The following is a 24,943-nucleotide window of genomic DNA, read 5'->3' on the forward strand; positions in this document are numbered from 1 at the left end:
TTACTATGAAATGTGGTTGAATTTAAATGCCAAGACCCAGCTTGATATGCTTAGGGAATTCTTGAAACCGATTCAAAATAAGTTTTGAGGACATGAGGTGTATTCAAGTCAAAAAGTATGCCGTTGGCTTCAGGACCCTTACAGCCTAAAAATTCTCTTCCAGAGAGTGTCCATTCTCTGAACTCTAGTTCATTTTGATTGTGGGGATGAGGGGCAGGTTGTTTCTGGTGGGGGTAGTGGTGGTGGTTTTACCTTTGCACAAAGCCGGGTCCTTGAGTTTGCCCTGTGAGTTCCACATGAGGATGAGGTCTGGGCTGTGTATAGTATGTGTACCCCTCTTTGTTTTTGCCTCTCCCTCTCTCCTCACCCATCTCGTCTCTCCTTTCTTTCTCTCTCCTTCCCTCTGTTGCTCTCAGTCAGACATAAGCAGACACAAACACCACCTCATTTCTACATTCCCTGTGAAACTCCTGAGCTGACTCATCCTTCCTGTTTTTCCAATAATCAACGTCTACCTACCTCCTCAGAGCTCTCCAATCTTTCTTCTCAGATTCCTCCTTCTTTTACCCGTGTATGTTTTACTTTGTGTCTGTAAGATTCCTTTTTCATCTGTGTTCCTAAGTCTGGATCTCTTTCCCCACCTTCCTCAAACCCCAGTTCACAGCCTTCAGCTTCATTCCAGCTCCTGCGATCACCAGAGTGGCTTCAGCAGATGACCTTTTCAACACTGTAATCGCATGCATCCCAAACTTCTCTGCTCTAATCATTACTATATCCACACCACTTTTGCCATCACCCCCATGGTATCACCCTCTGACTCTTCTCTCTCACCTCACTTCTTTACCTATCAGCTTGACTGAATGTTTGTTACTCATCATCCGGGCATCTCTCCTCCCCTCCCTGATCCCTCGGTCCAGTCCTCAGTCCCCTGTGACTTCACTTGTCACTGGCCCTAGAGTTGTCCATTTCAACAATGATGTCACCAGTAACCTAAAATCTCAACATCCGAATTCTCTGCTTTCACACCCAGATTAATCCTACTCATTATTGTCGGAAACAATCACAAAACATTTCTAATTATTTCTACAATTTCTACTTGTTTCTAATAATTTCTATAATTATTATTTCAAAGTCATGCTGTTGAGACTCAACACTGCTCTGGTTTTTATTCACATCACTAATTCCCCCAGTACTTACTCCGAACCTTTTCATGCTCCTTTACAGTGCTTTTTCCCAGGAGGAGGCATCACCTCCAACTCGCAGAGGTGACTGAGACCCTGTGATAGGGGTGCTGTCAATTTCCATTCTCTTCCTTCAGAGCTTCCCTCTCTCCAGTGAATTTGTGTGAGGTCTCAGTGACCTGCTGAAGCCTCTCTTCTCTGTGAGGCCCTTGCTCACACGCCCCGGCAGTGGAACCCTCTTCTGATCCCAAGAGGGTCTTTTCTCTCTGCATCTTACTCTGTGCCTACTGTAGACTGCCTTCTTTTTTGACTTAGGCTTTTCTGCCCCTAACTCCAAGGGTGTTACAGTCCATCTGGAAAGATAGAAAGTGAACTTTATAAAAACAAACAACACTATAGTGTGAGTATATTGGCATTTTATTGATGAAAGATTAAAGTTTACAGAAGATAGACACAAGCCTAATCAAACTCCTTGGTTTTTAAAATTTTTTAGATGAGAAAAACAAATACCATTAAGTCATTTGCCTCAGGTCTTATGGTTAATTTAAAGGCACAAGCCTCTAACCTCTGAGGCCAAACCTCTTTCTAGTATACCACACCATCTTCAAACCAGTATCAATTGTTCATGAATTATACATCTGTTTATACCTCATCCAAACTTATTGTTTGCTTTAAACATTGTGTTGTCAGGAAACCTTCTCAAAGTCTCATTTTCTCGTAGCACATTCATCAAGGAATCTTCTGTTCTAATCTAGGACCCGATGGAATTCCACACACTCTCCTCTCATCCTGAACTTTATAGGCAGAGTCCTATGCTGGTTAAAAGCAAGCACTTTGGGGCTTCCTTGGTGGCACAGTGGTTGAGAATCTGCCTGCCAATGCAGGGGACACGGGTTCGAGCCCTGGTCTGGGAAGATCCCACATGCCGCAGAGCAACTAGCCCCGTGAGCCACAAATACTGAGCCTGCGCGTCTGGAGCCTGTGCTCCGCAACGAGAGGCCACGATAGTGAGAGGCCCGCGCACCGCGATGAGGAGTGGCCCCCACTTGCCGCAACTAGAGAAAGCCCTCACACAGAAACGAAGAGCCAACACAGCCATAAATAGATGAATAAATAAATAAATAAAAATTAAAAAAAAAAAAAAGCAAGCACTTTGGAGTCAAGCTCCCCAGAATTTGAATCCCAGCTGTACCAATTAACCAGAGCTATGCAGCTTTAGGTATATTTTTTTCCCTCTCTGAGCCACAATGTCTTCATCTGTACAATGGGTTTTCGTTCAGTAACTTTCATAAGATGGTTATCAGAGTATCCGACAAATAGTACATGCTTCACAAATGACCACTGTGAGCAGTTATTTCAGTAGTGCCCTTAGAGTCCCTTACATGCTCTTACCCCTTTGTTCTTTCCTGCGTTTCCTCATCTTATCTCCAGGTAACTGCCACTCTGCTATCCTCACCTCTGCCCCAAAGATGCTCATTTTAACTGTTGTGGCTGCCCTCTTTGTGCCCAGGATTTCTGAGTCCACATCCCGAGCCCATACGCTCTCTCCAGAGCTCATTTATACCTGGGCTTCTCACCTGGCTTCATAGTGGCACCTCGGTTAAAATGCATTCAAAACCACCCTCATTGCCTGCTTTCCTATAAATAAATGACAACCCCACAGTTTCTGTTAATTATGGTAAGGTTTTATTTGTGGTGTAACTTCATAAATCAGTGCAATGCTAGGAATCATATTTCCACTCTCACAGCCGGAAATGACAAAGAATTCTGAGTCAGCAATCTAATTGAAGTTGACTTTAACTTAGTAGGAGAAAGTCTCACACGTGGAGTCAGCCTCCACCCATTTGTTCCCATAGACTTAGAATCATCCTAGCTTTGTCTGATAGGTAGCATGCCCAGTAGAAGATGGGTAAGAGGTAAAGGGGGATTCAACATTTGCCTAACATTAATGCTAAGGTGGAAGAATGTGCAGAGTTTTTTCTCCTCGGTGTACTAAAGCAACCTTTTGTTGTTTGAGTATTAAATCTCTGTAAGGAACTTTGAGGTGTCTTGGGGAACTGAGCCATGATCTCCAGCTGTTACCAAAGCCAGCCCCATTCTAAGGAGGAGCATATACCTATTAGTTCTTTTTTTTTAAATACAATTTTTAAAGGTTACACTGCATTTACAGTTATTACAAAGTATTGTCTGTATTCCCCGTGTTGTACAATATATCCTGGTAGCCTGTCTCACACCCAGTAGTTTGTACCTCCCACTCTCCCACCCCTGTATTGCCTGCCCACTGGTAACCACTAGTTTGTTCTCTATATGGGTGAGCCTGCTTCCTTTTGGTTATATTCACTAGATTGTTATATTTTTTAGATTCCACATATAAGTGGTATCATACAGTATTTGTCTTTCTCTGACTTATTTTCATTAGCGTAATGCCCTCCAAGTGTATCCATCTCACTGCAAATGGCAAAATTTCATTCTTTTTTATGGCTGAGTAGTATTCCATTGTGTATATATACACCACATCTTCCTTATCTGTTCATCTGTCGATGGACACTTAGGTCACTTCTGTATCTTGGCAGTTGTAAATAATGCTGCTGTGAACATTGGGATGTATGTATCTTCCGAATTAGTGTTTTCATTTTCTTTGGATATATACCCAGGAGTGGGATTGCAAGATCATATATTAGTTCTATTTTCAGTTTGTTGAGGAACCTACGTACTGTTTTCCACAGAAGCTACACCAATTTACATTCTCACCGACAGTGCACGAGGGTTCCCTTTTCTCCGCATGCATTCTTGCCAACATCTATTTGTGGTCTTTTTGATGACAGCCATTTTGACAGGTGTGAGGTGATACCTCATTGTGGTTTTGATTTGCATTTCCCTGATGATTAGAGATGTTGAGCATCCTCTCATGTGCCACTTGGCCCTTTGCATTTCCTTTTTGGAAAAATATCCATTCAGTTCTTCTGACCATTTTTTAATTGGTTGTTTCTTTTTTTGATGATGAGTTGTATGAGCTGTTTCTGTATGTTGGATATTAACCCCTTATTGGTCACATCATTTCCAAATATCTCCTCCCATTCAGTAGCTTGCCTTTTCATTTTATCAGTGGTTTCCTTTGCTGTGCAAAAGCTTTTAAGTTTAATTAGCTCCCATTTGTTTATTTTTGCTTTTATTTCCTTTAGGAGGTGGATCCAAAAAAATATTGCTGCAATTTAAGTCAAAGTGTTCTGCCAGTGTTTTTTTTCTAGGAGTTTTATAGTATCCGGTCTTACATTTAGGTCTTTAATACATTTTGAGTTTATTTTTGTATATGGTGTTAGAGAATGTTCAAATTTCATTCTTTTACATGTAGCTATCCAGTTTTCGCAGCACCACTTATTGAAGAGACTGTCTTTTCTCCATTGTATATTCTTCCCCTCTTTGTCATAGATAAATTGACCATAAATTTGTGGGTTTATTTCTGGGTTCTCTATCCTATTCCATTGATCTATGTGTCTGTTTTTGTGCCAGTACCATACTGTCCCACCTGTTAGTTCTCATCTACCAGGAAGACTGCTGTAAAAGATAGTGAGACATAGGGAGGGCCTCCCTGGTGGCGCAGTGGTTAAGAGTCCGCCTGCCGATGCAGGGGATACGGGTTGGTGCCCCGGTCTGGGAGGATCCCATATGCCGCGGAGCGGCTGGGCCCGTGAGCCATGGCCGCTGGGCCTGCGCATCCGGAGCCTGTGCTCCGCAACGGGAGAGGCCACAACAGTGAGAGGCCCGCATACCGCAAAAAGAAAAAAAAAAAAAAAGATAGTGAGACATAGGGAGTCCTTCCTAGGCTCAGTCATACAGAGGTATGTCAGGGTGACCTGCCAGACCCTCAAACCCATTTACCTGGACCATCCCTTAGCCTTAGCCCCTTCAGGTACTTACCTGCATGGTGGCATGGACTTGTCCACTCAAACTGAGAACGAGGCCCATGTCCTCCAGTTTGGCCTGGGCTGCAGGGTCTGTCTTTGGCCTTATGTGTCCCCTGACTCTCTTGCAGTTGCTCACCTCTGCTGATGAACGGTTCTGCCCATTCCATGCATTTGCTCCCCACCTTACATGCCCTGCTCCTCGAATCCCTGTACTACTCAGTGCAGAAATCAACCCCCGATGGTCCAAAGAAGTCCCTCTGAGAAAGAATGAGTTGTTTTAGGGTGTTCTTTTCATCTCATCATAGAGGAACGTTAAAATAGGTACCTGTTTACTGAGATCTAATATTGAGGCCTAATAGATCTATACTGTTCCAGGCAGTATAGTAGATATCTTACATCGTACATCATCTCATTTTATCCTCATCACACCCCTATATGGACATATAACACCCTTCTATCCGTGAGCAATCTAGCGGTCATAGGGTTAGGTGATTTCCCAAAATTTACACATAGTAAGTGGGACAAAATTAGGGTTGAAACCTATGTCTGACATCAAAGCTTGTAATGTTTTCCTACGCTGTGCTGCCTTTGGCAGATGTGCAGTAACTTAGGTAGAATGTTTGTTATAATTATTGTAATTGGATGTTTACCAATATTCTTTAATAAATTGAATATTTCTTGAGTGCTGTGTGCTAGGGCTGCAGTTCCAAAGACTACTTCCAGAACCTTGCCATCAAGGAGTCTATATTTAATGGGCACATGTGTAAACAAAGATTCACTATAGGATAGTGGTGGCATGTGTCAAGATTAGCAGATACATAGGAAAAGAAGTGCCTACAGTCCATCAAGTAGCCTTCACAGGAAGAAGTAACATTTGAGCTCAACTTGAAGGCTGAATAGGAATTTCCCAGGTAGGCATGGTAGAGGGAGCAGGATTTATAAAAAGAGAACCTGCAGAGAGGAGCATTAACTTTTGTCCTCTACACAGCGTGGAGCCATTGAAGAAATTTAAGCAGAGGAATTACGTGATCAGTTTTACCTCTGTAAAAATGTACTGTGGTAACAATATAAAATATAGATTGAAGAAAAATTAGATGAGAATGAGGATAAAGGGATATTTATAATATTGCAGGTGAGAGTTGATGAGGGTCTGTGCTACGGCAGTGACAGGAAGGGGCAGAGAAAACAGGACCCACAAGGGAGTGGTTGGGCACAAGTGTGTGGCAACATTTTGTTCAGCACATTTAGGTAGTCACAACCTTCTCTCATCCTGGATTCTTTGTCTCCCTACCTGCCTTTTCTGGAAATTAAAACAAGATAAATAATAGTTTTCAATTCATAATACAGCCTTTTCATTTACTTCATGTAAGCAATCACTTTGCATGATTTTTTACGTTTCACATCTGGATCATACAAAGAAAGATTGTGGGGAACTCTCATAAATTTTATGAAATCTTTCAACTTCATCATGAAAACTTCAAAGTTAAAAACATATGGTCCGTCCATCCAGCTCTTCTAGTATGTGAGCTTGTGGTCTGGAATTTATTTCCAGTCAAGTTGTAATGTAAAAATCACAAGTAAAATCACCATAGTTACTCCACATTACAACTTCTGACATCATCATGATACTGCATTATTCATGAGGTATAATTACTCATTTCTCTTCCCTTACGGAGTTCGCGAGTTGTGACTTGTGAGCTAATACTTTTATTTTTGTCTGAGTAGTGTTCCTCGTGACCAGCTTGTCTCATATACTTCAAAGACAAAGTGTTTAAATCAGTTGTGCAGAGAAATAGGAAGAACAGAAGTGGACTTTCCCTAGATTTATAAACATATACCTTTGTACATGTACACACTTTCATATGCACACATACACATATACATACATATAAGTATATCTATTATACCAACCATTATGATGTACAATTAGTAGGCTCATGGGTGCTAAAGACCAATTTGACCATTCCGTCACGCTAACCATGGTATCCAGAGACGTGGATCCATTTCCCTGTAATGTGTGTAAAAAGACCACAGATTGGTTTAGCCAGATGTTTTTTAAACTATTTTACTTTTCCTAAATTAGAGAACTCTAAGTAGGAAATTCAAAACTTAGGAGGAAAATATGTCTGATTCAGTAGTACTAAGTAGTATGGCAAATCAATTTTACTAACATAATAGACCTTTAAGAACCATTTCTAAAAAGGTACTAATAGATTTTGTACAACATTTTATAAATATTTTACCATCAGTGAAACGGTAAAGTATCATTTTAGGCATTTACGAGGTACATCTGATTTCTCTTACCCTCATCTCTTCATTTCCCAAAACAAGAGAGTACACTCCTAAAACTGTATAAAGTAGCTGCCTTAGATCATGATATTAACTTATGTGTCTTTAAGTCAGCATTCACCAGAATCTAATGTAATTGAAATAGCTTTGCCTGTGTAAACTTCTCCTTTGTTTAAATAAGATTTCACTGTTTAGTTTTGCCTTAAGCAAATGCAGCCGTTTGTTTGTCCATAAAACATTGGATTAAATGTATAGACTAATATGAATAGCTTCTCATCCTTCCACATGTACCACTGGTCCTTCCCGCTTTTACTGTGTGGTATAGTATTTTCATTGAAAACCAAGGCTCTGCTTTTAGCCTGCTCTCTGGGGAAAATTAATTTTTGGCAAGAAGACTTCCTATCACCTTGCCATTATTGCTTTTAAATTTGGAAAAGACTACCTGAGATTTATGCTTTAAACGCGGCAACTAGTGCTCTTGATACAGTGGATTATAGAGGTATTTGCTCTCAAGGTACACTGAGTTTTTCTCTTTGTTTTATTACTAGGTGCCAATATTATCTGCTTATCTTTGCTGACCTAAAAAAGTTAAATATTTGGCGCTTTGTACGAAGTAATGTGCAAAAAATGCTGTGAGAGGTTCAGCGTGTTCCCTCCAATCCAACTGTAGTTTATTTTTTGGTTTCTATTTTAATTAATAGTAATTTAGAGGTATAATGCTTGGGGTTTTTTGTTTGTTTTTTTGTTAAGGCTATCATCATCAGACCCCCCACGGAGGGGGCAGGTGCCATGATATAACATATGCGTTCTCCCTGTTCAGGCAATGCTGGACGTGGCTGCACACCAGGGCTGGCTGGTGACTGTCCTGAACATCACCAACCTGGTGCAGATGGTGATCCAGGGGCGGTGGTTGAAAGACTCTTCTCTTCTTACGATACCACACATAGAAAACCACCATCTTCACATTTTCAGGTAAGTATTTTAATTTTTGATGTAATAGGGTTTTATTATTTCAAAAAATTATTTCCTTTACATGCATGTTCACTTGAATTTCATGTGGTGCCTAGAATACTGATTCTTTACAGTGAAAATGCCCGTGTTTCCCAGAGGGAGACATGGCCTAGCGACATAGCGTTCCCACTTGGAATTTGACCATTCGTCCCAAGCTGAACCACAGTTCATTTTAACCTTCTATTAAGTTGTTTTCCATTTGCAACATCAAATACATTTTCATGTTAACTGTGTTTATTCCTTTACAATATCAGCCTTCATTTTAAAAGATGTTATTAAAGTGCTTTGTGACCTAGAGCAAAATAAATTACCAATTTCTTTTATTGCAGAATAGATTTGAGGGATCAGAAATCTGTTGTCAAAAGTAAACTGTGCATCTGCAAAATGTCCAAAACTGAGCAGTTATATATACTAGCAGCTCAAGATATAACCTGCGTTTAAAAGAAGAGTTTATATTCCTGATAAAATTTTTCAATTCTTAGGTCCTATGTACATGGCTACATATATTTTAGCAAAGGAAAGAACAGTACATATTACAGGCAAGGTTGGCAGTGTTCAAATGAAAATGTTTCTTTCACACCAGTTGAGAGATACTTTGCAGCCAAAATATTGGTTCACAGTCATGTAAACAAGCAAAACTGTCTGGCTGTGCTTGCCATCATGCACCCTCTCCCTCTCATCAGCTGGACAAGGAGTGGCAGCCATTTGAGGCATCTAGAGACATACGCCAACCAGAACCTCAGGCACACATGGGGTCTCCTCAGGGAAGCCCCTCCATTTGACTGCAGTATACTGGATTCCAGGACAGGTGTTTCCACGGTGCTTGAGTCCCCACCACGGGATGTCCCTGGTAACTAAAAGGCACATTCAGAGAGGGGGCCACACCAGCAGCAGGTGGCCTGGGGGGAAGAGCACATACCTCATGTGTCTGCAGCTCAGTTTCAGGAACCCTTCCAATATGGTACTAAAACTTACAGGAGTTGGATTTCAGCAGAAAAGGAGACACATGAGGGTACTAACCCGATAGCACATGGGTCTGTTAGGGAAGCTGGTTGGGGCCTAGGAGATTTGATCCAATTCTTTACTGTTACCCAGAAAAGTGCTGTATTTGTCTAATTTCAGTGATATTGTTCATCTTGCCATATAAACAGGAAATAGATTTAGGTAGATTCCACTCCTGATGATCCAGCACTATTTATGCTATAGATCTCAAACATTCCCAAAATGCACTTTTAATTGTATGATCTCAACAACTTACAATGAAAATTTTATTCAAGTACTTATATTAGAGACATTTGCCTGCATCCATTAAAAACATGTCAGGGGGCTTCCCTGGTGGTGCAGTGGTTGACAGTCCGCCTGCCGATGCAGGGGACATGGGTTCGTGCCCGGGTCTGGGAAGATCCCACATGCCGCCGAGCAGCTGGGCCTGTGAGCCATGGCCGCTGAGCCTGCGCGTCCAGAGCCTGTGCTCCGCAACGGGAGAGGCCACAACAGTGAGAGGCACGCATACCGCAAAAAAAAAAATATGTCAGAGCTCTGCCAGTTCCGTACTTTATCCACATGGAAGCATTATCACACTTTAGTGCCTTCCTATAGAAATCACCAACTGTCTGTCAACCCTAATTATCTACTGAGCTCACATATGATTTACACATTTTATGTCGTGATAGCCAAACTGCCTTGGATTGATGAGAATGCTGTCTGATTTTGAAGCTTAACAACAGTGGCCTTGGCATGGACATATATACACTACCAAATGTAATATAGATAGCTAGTGGGAAGCAGCCGCATAGCACAGGGAGATCAGCTCGGTGCTTTGTGACCACCTAGAGGGGTGGGATAGGGAGGGTGGAAGGGAGATGCAAGAGGGAGGAGATATGGGAACGTATGTATACGTATAGCTGATTCACTTTGTTATACAGCAGAAACTAACACACCATTGTAAAGCAATTATACTCCAATAAAGATGTTAAAAAAATTAAAAAGTTTTATAGTAACTTTAATTTCTAAACTGTTCTAATCATATAAACCATCATTGTCAGAAAATCTCATTTGTGCTATGAAAGAATCATTTGGTTGGTGTTATTCTTTCTCAGGAAATGGAACCCAGGTATAAAGGGCCCATGTGCCGGGCACCCTGTCTCCATCGAGTGCCTCCCTGAACTGATCCACGCCTGTGGAGGGAAGGACCACGGATTCAGCTCCATGATAGAAAAAGAGCTACCGGCCCCAAAAATGAAGCAGGTAAGGCCATCACTTTCATGTTTCGATGCTCCCTCACTCTGGGAAGTTGTACCAAGAGTTTTCTAACTTAGAGTGCTGCTTTCAGAGTCAGACTCTCCTGGGTTTAAGTTCCACCCGCCATTTACTAACCCTGATTATGAACGTGAAAACATTATACCCATCTCGTGAAGTTTTGGGTGAGATCAAGCAGGATGTTATTATGTAAACTGCTCTGTGTAGTTCCTGGTACAGAATAAGAGCTCAACAGATGGTATTAAATAATGACAGTAACAATAATTAGAAGTAGCGTCTGCGTTATTAGAAGGTTGTTTCAGTATAATGCTGTTAAGCCGGCTGAGAAAGGCCTACTATGACTTGCCCATTACTAGGCTGCCTTGCTCAAGAGCCCTTCTAATCCCTTCTTCAGAGTGGGTTTTGTTTTGTTTTTATGCTTGGGTATATTTTCGTGCAGTTCCCTCAATTACTTTTTTATGCCCCCACCCCATTTTAATCACTTTATTGTTTCTAGATTCTAAAGTAGTCCTTCAAAGAAACTCCTTATTTGTATACCCTGTAGTTTAGATATAAATCTAAATCTATGTTGTGAAAGACAACATAGGTCATTGCTCCAAACTATCGTTGGAAAGATCAAAAACATGAATGAACAATGCCAGAAATATTTGGCATATATAGACTTTTAAGTCTTAAGCAATTTCACCCTAAACATGTCAAAGTAAATGTTCAGGATTTATAACATAATTAACATATTGACTTGCAAATGCAGATATTAAAATAAAGAAACTTCTAAACCATGTCATTTTTTTTTTCCAGTGGAACTTATTTTCGAGCAGGACTTGGAAAAAGTATTACAGGCATCAAAGTCTGATTGTTCAATTTCTGTTGAACCTAAAATTGGCACCAAAAGCTACTTAAATATTCATAATAAGTGCCTACCTTTCTAACTAAATTATCATCAAAATTATGAATAAAAACAATATATTTAAAATGAAAACAAGGCTTCTATTAGCAACAACAGATTTCTAACATAACGTACAGTGATTTCAAGCCAAGTTTTAGATGTGATAAAAAATTAGAACATTGTTGTAATTAGTTCAGGGAGAACTCAGAAGTAAACTTACTTAATTTATTTGCATAAATTGCCATTCTGTTATCTTTAAAACCAAATTCAAATTGGCTCAGTCTGATATGATGATGGTTATTTGGCTCAAAAGTGCTTCAATTTGCAGAGCAATCTGGTGTCGGCTCTGCAGTGAGGCGATCCCAGGTAACATACAAATCCTGAATTATTCCAGAAATTAGTATGTTTAAAGCATCAATTTAAGTGCTAATTGCAGAGGTAATGAGAAAAAGCAGTACGACTGTGAGATTCGCATCTTCTACCACATCAGTATGCCTGGAACGGCTGCTGACTGGCAGAGGATTGGGCTGCTAATTAAATAATTGTATGCATGGCAGTGCTCTTGCCTGATTCAATAGATGAAGATTAATCCTCAGATAAATATGTTTGGCTGGTGTTGAAATGTCTTAGCAATTTCTTTAAAAACAGCTCATGTTTTATATACGCATATGTGAGTGTGTGTGTATGTAAGTATGTTTGTGTGTATATATATATGTACAAATATATACACATAGAACAAATATATGTATATACATTGAAGATTGAAAGTAATAATTTCGAGTGCTGCAAAAGATTACAAATATATAAAAGTCAGATCTGACTTTGGAGAGCTTTGTGAAATAAAATTCCAACGAGTTGCTAATACTTAAAATACTATATTGGTAACTCATTTAAAGGTACAAGTGAAGAAACATACGAAGTCTTGCTTCATGTGGTAAATGTTACCTGTGTTGTCTCACGAAGTTAAATGCTTTACAGAAATGGTGTATTTGTGTCTTCACTCTGGCCAGTCTTAAGAGAACATCCAGTGGTACAGCTTCTAGACTCGGTGACTGTTGGTTTTAGCAGGGGATAAGCCATCATTTGTACCTTGAAGCACAGGGTAGACCATTCTGTGGCTTGACTATTTCAAGATCTATTCCAAACGTAATTTCAGATTCACAAGACAAGTTATAGGATTGGAGTTGAAAATTTGCATTGGATTTACATTTTTTGAATTCCTAAGGGATAGTTTGATTCATCAGGGCTTCTTCATTTCAATTAGGTGGTATACTCAATAGCAATAAAGTCTTAGCAAACAGGAGATCAAAGCCTATCAGGAAACCTGTAGTATATATTAAAGAAATACAAGGAAAACCAAAATTAAAGTATTCATGTACTTTTAAAAACTAACTTAGAAGGTAACAACAGATAAAACAGCCAATATAGAGAGAAGTTTTCCTGACTGATAGTGATATTTGCCACATATTTATAAATGTTAGAAAAAGATGACAATTAATTATCTGAGGACATTAGGTTTATTTTTTTACATCTTTTCCATAGACTTAGGAATTCATTCATTTATTCATTCATTCAACAATGATAGGGTCTTCCCCAGTGGTCCAGTGGTAAAGAATCCACCTTCCAATGGAGGGGATCCCTGGTCGGGGAACTAGGGTCCCACCTGCCCCGGGGCAACTAAGCCCACACACCACAGCTACTGAGCTCACGTGCCTCAACGAGAGAGAGAGAAAACCCGCAAGCCACAACTAGAGAGAAGCCGCATGCGTCAGCGAAGATCCTGTGTGCCACAACTAAGACCCGACGCAGCCAAAAACATAAGGAAAATAAATTTAAAAAAAAAAAAAAAACTGGGCTTCCCTGGTGGCGCAGTGGTTGAGAGTCCACCTGCCGATGCGGGGGACGCGGGTTCGTGCCCCGGTCCGGAAATATCTCACATGCCGCGGAGCGGCTGGGCCCGTGAGCCATGGCCGCTGAGCCTGCGCGTCCGGAGCCTGTGCTCCGCAACGGGAGAGGCCACAACAGTGAGAGGCCCGCGTACTGCAAAAAAAAGAAAAAAACTGATAAGCACTTACCATCTGCATTTTGATTTCTCACAAATATTTTCAATTAAAAGAGCAGGAATAAAATTGGTAAAATATTTTCTACCCCTTTAATATGTGTCATTTAAATTGGTATTCTCAATATGATAATGCCAAAAGAAAAACATATTTCTTTCTAGAAAGAACCCTAGACTTAGAGGGTTCCTTATGATATACAAACATATAGAAACGTTTTCCTTTCAGAATAATTTGGACTATGAGCAAAAGAAAAACCCATTTTGTACAATAAATGATCAATGAATGACGCTGAGTGACATCAACAATTGCATCACAACATTTTTCTTTCTTTTTTTTAAAATTAATTTATTTATTTTGGGCTGCGTTGGGTCTTTGTTGCTGCGTGTGGGCTTTCTCTAGTTGCAGAGAGCGGGGGCTACTCTTCGTTGTGGTACGCGGGCTTCTCATTGTGGTGGCTTCTCTTGCTGCGGAGCACGGGCTCTAGGCGCGCAGGATTCAGTAGTTGTGGCTCACGGGCTCTAGAGCACAAGCTCAGTAGTTGTGGCGCACGAGCTTAGTTGCTCCGCGGCATGTGGGATCTTCCCAGACCAGGGCTCGAACCCGTGTCCCCTACATTGGCAGGCAGATTCCTAACCACTGCGCCACCAGGGAAGTCCCACAACATTTTTCAAGTTGCTTTTATATCCCCAAGTAATACTCTCTGCCTTAGAAGTCACGTAAATGCTATACTAGATGCTTCTCTAAAACTAACCAGTTCAACAACAGTTATTTTAAAACTTATTTTTTAGTGTAGTTGGTAGTCACTCAATGTCCAGAAGGGATTTACAAGAAAGGGGTCACAAGTTTAGGTAATGATTAATACTTCTTTAGGTGTTTTTTTTTTTTTTTTTTTTTTTTTTTTTTTTCGGTATGCGGGCCTCTCACTGTTGTGGCCTCTCCCGTTGCGGAGCACAGGCTCCGGACGCGCAGGCTCAGCGGCCATGGCTCACGGGCCCAGCCGCTCCGCGGCATATGGGATCCTCCCAGACCGGGGCACGAACCCGTATCCCCTGCATTGGCAGGCGGATTCTCAACCACTGCGCCACCAGGGAGGCCCTCTTTAGGTGTTTTTAAAGGGACTTTACAAAGATTAAAAGCACGCTATTTTTACACACAAATAAATGAGTACAAGAAAAACTAGGAAATCTGAACAAGAGCTGTGGCTTGTATCACTGGTATTAATATTGTACTTTAGTTTTGAAAAATGCTACCCTTGGGGGAAACTGGGGAAATGGTGCACAGGATCTCTCTGCTTTATTTCTTACAACTGCATTGAATCCAGAACTAATCTCAAAACAAAGAGGTTGATTTTTTAAAAGCTCACTATTTCTTAGTTGCTCACTACATTTTGCATTAACCACTCCTTATCTTTTCTTTCTTTTTTTATTCAGGCGTGGAGTTTCTTATCTCATTTGCCTGTGATAGATGTTGGCTTAAGTGTTAAAGGCTGGTGGGATGACTCAGCGGAAGGACACGATGAGCTCTCTATCACAACCGTGACTTCAGACAAACGCAACGACAACAGATGGGTCAGGTTGCATGCTGATCAAGAGTATGTGCTTCAAGTCAGCTTGCAGAGAGTCAGCCTTGGGTTCCACAAGGTATAGTGTTTGGTTTCCATTCTCAAATGCTTCACACCAGATCCCAGCACGCACCAGCACACATGTCTTTTATATTACTAATGCGTCCGTGCCCTTCACCAATCCCGCTTCCTCAACTGGCCTTAAGCAGCAAAAGTCAGTCTTCTGCAGTTAGTCAGTTCTCCTCATGTGCCATGTTCAACCCCAGGATACCCACGTGACATAATAATATAAGGCCTAGAGTCTTTGTCTCAAAGTATGGTCTACAGGCTCCACAGAATTTTCTGGAGTACCTTTAAGAGTGCAGATTCTTTGGCCCTACACCAGGCCGCCTGCACCAGAAACTCAGCAATCTGAAGGGATCTCAAAATCTAGACTTCTACCCAGCACCCCAAATGAAGAAGATGAAGACGCTGGCTAAACTTTTCTGTGGCTCACTTGCCACATCTGCCTGCTTCCTTCATTAGAATGCATATGAGGGAGCTTTGTCAACGTTCGCACAGGCCAAAAATATACAGTATTTTTTTTTAATTACTGTGCTCTTTTCTGTTGCCTGTGACACCAAAAATAATTATTGGGCCCTCTAAGAATATTAGTACACAGCATGTGGGCAGATTGGTTTTTAGCCCATAATAATCGAAATAAGAATTTGCCTTTTCGTTAGCTCAGTGGAGTCAGGGGCTTTCCCATATCTAGAACTAGCCCTCAGGAGTGAGGTTGTAGTTCATTAATACTGTCCCCTCTGTTGTCACACACGAAATGGTCAGTAACTTTCTGTTGGTACAATGTCTTTTCAATACTGTGCCTTTAAGTCCCATCTCATTTGATTTCTAATTCTAAAAATCAGTCAGTGTAAGTATGAACTGATTGGCCTCTGGCACTTCAGAGGCTTTAATATGAGCATTTTTAGATGACCGTATATCCCAACTTAAAAAAGAAAAGGCAGTAGTAATCATACCGATAAAATCATGAGGAAAAAAAATGAAGATTTTTTTTTTATAGCTGCCGTGTGAGGGGTAAAATTCCCCATTTTACAGAATAATGGAACTTGGGGAGTATAGGAATTTGCCAAGGTCCTAGAGTCAGAAAATATGAGAGCAGGCTGGGAGCACAGAGTTCTCCGATTCCAGTCCCTGTTCTCTTTGCACCTACCATGTGCAGACACGCTGACAGAAGCGAGGCCTGTCACAAATAGCTAAACAATATACCCCAGCCTCAGGGGGCTCACAGTCTCAACAAAGAGATGCTCAGGCAGCTTATCATAGTGCCTGGATAAACAGTGTACTGAGGTGTATCTAAGGTACGTTGAGAGCGCTAATTAGAGGGAATTTTATTTTGAGACCTTTGCAAATATTTCTGACAATATTGTATTATAAGATTTTTTTTACTATAGTATTAGTACTTAAACATTAGATTTAACTGTGCTAGAAAAACTCTAAAATTTTGTTTCTAAGTGCTGTAAAAATACATTGCTCTCTGACCTCTCTTTTTAAAATGCCTTAAATGAAACAACTCTCTCTATAATATTGAGTGAAGTCTGATTGAGAGCATGTCATTACTAGTACATTTTACACCATAAATCGTTGTCTTAAGGAATCTCTAGAATAATCTTGGGTTTTGTAAAAATCAATCTAAAATAAAGACTTTAAGTGTCGTCATTATGGTGATAGTTAATCTTGGATGGTGGTGATTAATATATTTTATAAATTGCTTGGCTTACAATTTCCCATTCCTCAGAGAAAGGACTTTTTAAATATTACCATATTAGAATATGTGCTTTTTCATGTGAGCTTTATTCTTGGGGGATGGGGGAAGATGTTTATGTGACAGAGTGCTTATTATCTTAAGATCCAGAGTCTAGCCTGGATTGACTTTTTTCCCCCAGTATCAATTTCTTGCAAATAAGACTTTGGAAGACTTGGTTGATATGTTTGTATCTCAGTTAGTTCATCTGCAAGTGGGGAATTAATTTCATTTTTAAGAATGATGTGAGAAAGATTCGAGGGCTTTCTGTTCTCATGGAGCCACAAAGTAGTGTGGCTAGAGTGTGCTTCAAGAATCTTGAAAAAAAGGTAGATGATAGCATATCAAACACACCAAACCTGAAAATTAAACACATCCCAGATACTTAGATTTATGGCCTCCAAGAAAGACAGCGTGGCCTTTTAAGCACAGCCAAGTGGTATAGAAAATCTAGCCATTAGTAATGCTTTATCTTTCCTTTTTTTTTTTCCTGGTTTACAGGGAAAGCAAGACAGCCATGCAGTCACCCCTCGATTTCCCAAATCAAAAGATGAAGGATGGTTTTTGATATTAGGAGAAGTGGATAAGAGAGAACTTATCGCTTTGAAAAGAGTGGGATATGTCCGAAATCATCATGTTGTCTCCATCTCTTTTTATACTCCTGAAGTACCTGGAAGGTAAGCAGAGTCTTACCCCACCAGAGTCCCGAAAGAATTAACCGCAACAGTGATGAGAACGGTGGTCTTACCTTTTCGTTCCTTTTTTATATTCTAGGTATATCTACACACTGTATTTCATGAGCGACTGCTACCTTGGCCTGGACCAGCAGTACGACATCCACCTCCACATCATACCAGCCAGTGTTTCCGCACAGGCCGATGAGATCTCCGATGCCCTCACTGACCTCAAAGTGAAGTAACCTGACCGAATCCATTTGAAAGAACTGTTGAGAAGCCTGACTGTTCAGTCATCTGGACAAAGTCAAATTACTTGACGTTTGCCTTGGAGGAATCAACTTCCAACCTCAAGGCACTGCAGAAATTGGCGGTGGCTGCAGCTCTGACTCGAGCAATGCAGAGTCAGCTGTGGGGGCCTTTTAACAAATGTTGCCTTTTATAACGTTGTCTTCAAGGGTCTCTTGATGTGTAAAATGACTGTGCCCATAGGAGAATCTTTCAATTTGTGTATATTGAGATGATACCTAGGAATTATCAAATCTTACATTTCACAGTGTACTGTTTACAAGAACATCGGTTTCTCTTTTTTTAAGGAAAACTAACTGCACAGGGGCGTGACAGTTAAGATTTGTTATAACAGATTTCTAACCCTGCAGCATAAAATATATAAGATAAATCTGTACAGTGACACACTGTGTTTTGTTCACAAAATTTATACTTTGATCACATATGGAAGTAATTTCAAGAATTTCTTATTGTCACAAATGTTAATAATATATGATGTAAAATTACATTACAGAGCCCAATGATGATTTAAAAGAAAACAGAATATACTGATCTTAGAAAATGTAGATACTGTAACTGGTAGAAATAAAATATTTAGAGTGCCACTTCAACACAGCCTGACTCACTTATTCCCTCTGCCTCCTTTCCATTATAGCCCCTCTTACTCTTCTGTTCGTTTTTTCTTTTCCTTCTCTGTCCAGACTTCCCTTCCATTCTCTTAATACTTATTTACACAAGGAGAGAAGTATGGTCTAATTCATACAGGCCACGTAGTACAAGTCTTTGTCTCTGTGCTCATCAGGGCGGGCCTAAGGCAAACCTAGAAAATTTTCAGCCCCTACAGGTAGGTTTTCACCTGTGATACAGGAAATTTTCCTATTACAGGAAATTTCCCTATGTCCAAACAATTTCCATCTTGAAAAATACTTTTTTTCCAACTAAAACGTTGTTGGATTCCATATCCATATAACATACATTTTCTAGTGAAATGAAATTCTGTTCTTTGCAAAGAAATTTCAGTTATTCCTGGTCCTGTGATCAATTATTTCAAAATACTTTCCAATGTAACCACCGCAAGTACTGGAATTTAAAACTTTTTCTGAAACTGGAACATATTGCTTATGTGTACCTCCTTTTCCATACCAAAGAAAAAGGCAGGAGAAGGAGGACTAAAAGTAGGATGGGGAGAACCAGGCGTTCACTTCCCAAAATTAAATCTAAATAACTAATGTGAACTCACCAAGTGCAGTGGGCATGAGGTGTCCAAAGGGCTGTAGTCTCAGAAGTTTACTTCATATAAAGAGGTCTTTCTGCCTTTCCTCTGGCAGTTTATTTCCTAGTTGCAATTCATACCTAAGCACTGTTTGAGTGAAATTAAAAGAAAATGAAGATGATATATAGACAATTACCAGTCCATACAGGAACCTGAAGAGAAACAACTCATTGTCTTCATGTTTATCAGCATCGTTCTTTTTTTTTTTTTTTTTAAAGAAAGCAGGCAACTTTGGGGGGATGGGAGAGATCTACTTCACTGGACATGCAGCAGAGGACATAGGAGCAATAAGAAAGAATTTCTGTTATATCCGTTGACAGAAAAAGCATGACTTATTAATTTTAAAATTGAAAGTGGGGCTTCCCTGGTGGCGCAGTGGTTGAGAGTCCGCCTGCCGATGCAGGGGACACGGGTTCGTGCCCCTGTCCGGGAAGATCCCACATGCCATGGAGCGGCTGGGCCCGTGAGCCATGGCCGCTGAGCCTGTGTGTCCGGAGCCTGTGCTCCGCAACGGGAGAGGCCACAACAGTGAGAGGCCCGCGTACCACAAAAAAAAAAAAAAAATTGAAAGTGATTAGTTCGCAGTAAGCTGCAGAAGACACTAGTAAGGCAAGGTGTGCTTGAATGGGAAAGTTCATCTTATTCCGAAGAGTAACCAATGCTGTTTGTCTACGATGTTATCCTCACTCATTACCTGACCAAAATTTTAGTGTTAGGTGTGCACTGTAATATAGGGCATGTGCCAACACAATCAGATCAATTCCATATTTCATTTTTAATTCCATATTCCATTTCATAGTCCCCTGGATTTTATCAACTCCAAATAATGGAAGTGCCAGTCAGATATTCATTCTAGGTATGATGTGGAGTACTCTGATATCCACATGAATCAGAAACATGTCCTTCCGCTTAGACAAGGTGGCCTGGTGACGAAAAGAAGATGTAGATAACTATAATAAAAGGAAGTCATTGCAGCAATGAAATATTTGGAGAAATCATGAAGGGACATTTAGGCTGAGTTTTGAAGATGGTCAGAGATGAAAGAAGAGCCTTCCAGGTAGAACAGCATTAACAAAGGCTCTGAGATAACCTAGGGTGTCCAGTTGGTCTGCATTTTCAGAGACATGAAAGGGACTGAACAAACAGACAAGAAGGATGGAAAGGTATGTAAATTCTTACCTTGAATTACAGGGTAAGAACTGCAAATCTTAAGCGAATGCAGTGGAATTCCTTGGGAAGGCACCAGAGAAGATGAGAAGGAATTATGAGATTAGAACAGAGGACCAGTGGAGATGGGAGGGTGTGAAACCATGCCTGTGGTGGGGAACAGGTACTAAATACCAACAAGACTGAGTCTCTCCCTTGGATTTTGACATTCCCTTCTAGTGAAGTAATCCAGTAGCCTTAGAAAACCACATACTTCCCAAACACACACTTCACAGTTTCCTCCAGTTGCTCAGAGGAAAGGCCTTGGAGTCATCCTTGACTTCTGCCTCCCTGCCAGCCACAGTGGTCACCATGCTGCTTGGTGAACATCCCATGGTCTTTGGCTGCTCCAAGGATGCTGCTCCATCAGCCTGGCTCTTTCTCCAGACGCCCACAGGTCTAGCCATCTTAGTTTAAATGTCAACCCACCCAAGCTCACCTATCCCCCCATCCCCCTTTCCTGTATTTTCTCCATTGTTCTTATCAGCACTATAAAAATATTCATTTATGGGAATTCCCTAGCAGTCCAATAGTTAGGACTCGGCATTTTCACTGCCATGGCCCGGGTTTGATCCCTGGTCAGGGAACTGAGATCCCGTAAGCCGCAAAGCGCAGCCAGAAAATATATATATATATATATACTTGTTTATTATTAGTCTCTCCTAACTAAGCTTCCTGATTAAGCTTCAGGAAGGGTTTTTTATCACTTGTGTTCAGGGCTACATAACCAAGACCTACAACATAGCCTGGCACATGGTAGCTGCTTGATAAATCCTTGCGGAATGACTGTTTGAACACAGAGACACCCATGGATTCTAAAATACCACACACCTACTTCAGTTGACACCTGTTCTGGAGGTGGCATCTACTCTCAGACTCACCAAGAGCAAGTACTTGCCTGGTCCTCATGTCACCTGTCAACAGAGGAGAGGTATACTTAAGCTAATTGGTAGCTTTATGATGACGATGACTATGGAATATTTTTATATAGCAGTGGATCTTGGGTATTACAGGTATTTTAAAACTTCAAATTATCATAAAACCTTTTTAGCCTGAAGTTTTAGCTCTCCCTTCTCTCACCAGACCCCTTTCTTTCCTCCATCACTGCTGCTAACTATTCACAGTGAAAGGATCCCCAAACAGGAACTCCATACATTTAAAGAATATGAACTGATAACTTCTCTCTTTCAGCAATAATTCCAAATGAGTAGGCAAACATTATTTCATGCACTAGCTTCTTACAAAGGAAAACCTGAATTAAGTTTTAAATCTTTCAACTGAGTATTACCAAAATAGAACTTGGCTTCAAAGTTATATATTGAGCCTCTAGATTAGCTTTCTTTCTCTGCTTTCAGAAATCTAATTTCTAAATCTAAGAGACACAAGAAGATAAAATTTTTGAATTTAATGAGTTCTAATTATATTACTTTAAGATCCTCAAAAATGCTCAGAATGGTAGCTGATTCCAGGTTGTCCTGAAAGCCTGGTGTTTTGGTAATGGAGGATGGCTACAGAGACTTCTGGAAAGAGTTATTTCCACAGTTTCAAGCTCAGTTCTTTCACTTTTCCTTATGGAGCATTCCATCCTATTTCTGAAAAATAAAGTTCTTCAAATTTGAGAACTTTAAATGAGATTTCAAAGATTCTTCTTTGCACCTTCTTCCCAAGTTTTTTTTTTTTTTGGTGGAATATATATATTTTGGTAAAAAGTAAAGCATCAACACTTATTATCTTTATACATTGCAGAATGTCTCCCCCACTCACCCCCCTCTTCCTGAACCTCTTCCCCCCCCTTTTTTTAACATCTTTATTACAGTATAATTGCTTTACAATGGTGTGTCAGTTTCTGCTTTATAACAAAGTGAATCAGTTATACATATACATATATCCCCATATCTCTTCCCTCTTGCATCTCCCTCCCTCCCACCCTCCCTATCCCACCCCTCTAGGTGGTCACAAAGCACCGAGCTGGTCGCCCTGTGCTATGTGGCTGCTTCCAACTAGCTATCTATTTTACATTTGGTAGTGTATATATGTCCATGCCACTCTCTCCCTTTGTCCCAGCTTACCCTTCGCCCTCCCTGTATCCTCAAGTCCATTCTCTAGTAGGTCTGCATCTTTATTCCCGTCTTGCCCCTAGGTTGTTCTGACCATTTTCTTTTTTTTTTAGATTCCATATATATGTGTTAGCACACAGTATTTGTTTTTCTCTTTCTGACTTACTTCACTCTGTATGACAGACTCTAGGTCCATCTACCTCACTACAAATAACTCAGTTTCCTTCCTTTTTATGGCTGAGTAATATTCCATTGTATATATGTGCCACATCTTCTTTATCCATTCATCTGTTGATGGACACTTAGGTTGCTTCCATGTCCTGGCTATTGTAAATAGAGCTGCAATGAACATTTTGGTACATGGCCCTTTTTGAATTCTGGTTTTCTCAGGGTATATGCCCAGTAGTGGGATTGCTGGGTCATATGGTAGTTCTATTTTTAGTTTTTTAAGGAACCTCCATACTGTTCTCCATAGTGGCTGTATCAATTTACATGCCCACCAACAGTGCAAGAGGGTTCCCTTTTCTCCACACCCTCTCCAGCATTTATTGTTTGTAGATATTTTGATGATGGCCATTCTGACCAGTTTGAGATGATATCTCATTGTAGTTTTGATTTGCATTTCTCTAATGATTAATGATGTTGAGCATTCTTTCATGTGTTTGCTGGCAATCTGTATATCTTCTTTGGAGAAATGTCTATTTAGGTCTTCTGCTCGTTTTTGGATTGGGTTGTTTGTTTTTTTGATATTGAGCTGCATGAGTTGTTTCCCAAGTCTTTTGCATGCCAACTTGAGAAAGATCTTGGGGTGCTAGTCAGATGTTGAGTCTAGTCCCACCCAAGGTCAAGCTTTGGGCTCTGACAGCCACATCTGAATAGATGCTTAAATTTTTATTGTTACTCTTCAACTGGCCTGCAATTCAGAGAATATTTTTTAAATGCACTTGATTGAATTTTCACGGGTAATACTGTGTCTCTAATATTAAGCAGTTCCTTATGGAGACTTCCTGGAGAACATAATGGACTGTAAATCAATCCACGTTTGGTTAAGAAGAATTAGAGCACCTCCTTCTAATTAAAAGTTCTTTGAATCCCCAAACCCATGTTTCCTTACTTATTAAGTTTATTATTTGTCTGTTCTTGATTTTATTTGCACTTGTTAAATAAATCCCATAGATGCCATGCCCATCCACTGAAAGCAAGTATAATCATCTTGAATGATTGTACCCTTTGATTTCAGTTATATTGGAAGCAGTTTTTAATGATTTGAAGATCACAGGGCTGATCTAAGATGAATTTTATTTCTGAACTTTCATCCAAGTACAGCTGGCTCTTGATATCAAAATACTGCACCTTGCAGGATATGGATTGCTCTTACCAGTTCAGGAACTCCCTACAGCCAATGGCCCATTTTCCCAAATAGCCTTGAAGGTGCCAACATTTCAGAGAAGAATGGAGCTTCTGAAATAACCAAATAATTCCTGCAAGTGAGATGGCTAGTAACACTGTGTAATGCTGACTGCCATAAAAGTGAAACACCAAAGACAATTAGAAAAGGGAGATTCTGCAGAAGTTTTTCATGGCAATACATCAGAATTGGTGCATATTCTCTAAAAGTAACCATCTACAGGGTAAAAATTCATTTGGATGTGTCAGTTCTAACCAAAGTGGACCAGCAAACCATAAAATCGACTTAAATTACAGAAGGGAAAGTTTGAATTGGAACAGCAGCAACAAAACTTCACAGCGTGTTTATGAAATACTGCATAGCCAGTCTACCAACGGAGATCTGCATTAACCAAACATTATCTGCCTCAACATCATAGCTGTCTCTCCACCCAACCCCACACTAGAGACAGGTCACTGCATACTTCTTTAAGTATCTGAAATTGAAGCCACATGAAAATGTCTGATAGTCATTCTGAAAAAGAATGCCAATATCTTCAACTGAGCTTTCAAATAAGCTTGTCTAATTACAATACAGAAATGGCCTAATTGTGGGCAATATACCAGGAATGTGCATCTTTACCTATATTATTTAGCTGGGTATTGTCAGAAAATATGCTCTATTTCCTATCACAACACAGTTTTACCAGAGATCTGGAAGGAATAGATATGGGTTAGAAAGAAAACTGCATTTGCTGTATCAAGAGAAGCAGTTTGGGTTTGGGGGTTTTTGTTGTTATTTTCCTTTCATTACCTCTTACCCCTGTATTGTCTTTGGTGTTCCAACCCCATATTGGAAGATTTTAGGACAATATATCTGGTCAGCTCTCTTCTGTTCCCATTTCCTCACCTACAGAACAGTGGTAATACCCGCTCGTGCTTCCTCTCAGAGTACTTGGCTCCAGCATAAGAAAGGCAGCCATCTTCATCGCTGTGGCACAGCAAGTGTTTTACCAATTTTGTTGAACTAATCATTTACGTGAAAATGCTTAGAAAATAATAAGGCACTAGAAAGAGGAACTGAGATGTAAATGAAAGTCTAAGGT

The 24,943-nt window shown here is 40.3% G+C and overlaps 1 protein-coding gene across 1 annotated transcript in view; it reads left to right on the plus strand.

Moving 5' to 3' along the window:
* The window catches only part of ASCC3 (activating signal cointegrator 1 complex subunit 3), a 336,448-nt gene extending 317,922 nt beyond the window's left edge, over positions 1–18,526 (plus strand). Inside the window, exons 38-42 of the mRNA XM_060114407.1 lie at positions 8,196–8,347; positions 10,486–10,633; positions 15,022–15,231; positions 17,455–17,630; positions 17,728–18,526. Coding sequence (XP_059970390.1) covers positions 8,196–8,347; positions 10,486–10,633; positions 15,022–15,231; positions 17,455–17,630; positions 17,728–17,872 — 831 coding nt within the window. The 3' untranslated portion in view covers positions 17,873–18,526. The remainder of the gene's footprint in view (positions 1–8,195; positions 8,348–10,485; positions 10,634–15,021; positions 15,232–17,454; positions 17,631–17,727) is intronic.
* Positions 18,527–24,943: the final 6,417 nt, after the last annotated feature.

The sequence above is a fragment of the Mesoplodon densirostris genome, chromosome 12, assembly GCF_025265405.1.
Source record: "Mesoplodon densirostris isolate mMesDen1 chromosome 12, mMesDen1 primary haplotype, whole genome shotgun sequence".
Classification (NCBI taxonomy): Eukaryota; Metazoa; Chordata; class Mammalia; order Artiodactyla; family Ziphiidae; genus Mesoplodon; species Mesoplodon densirostris.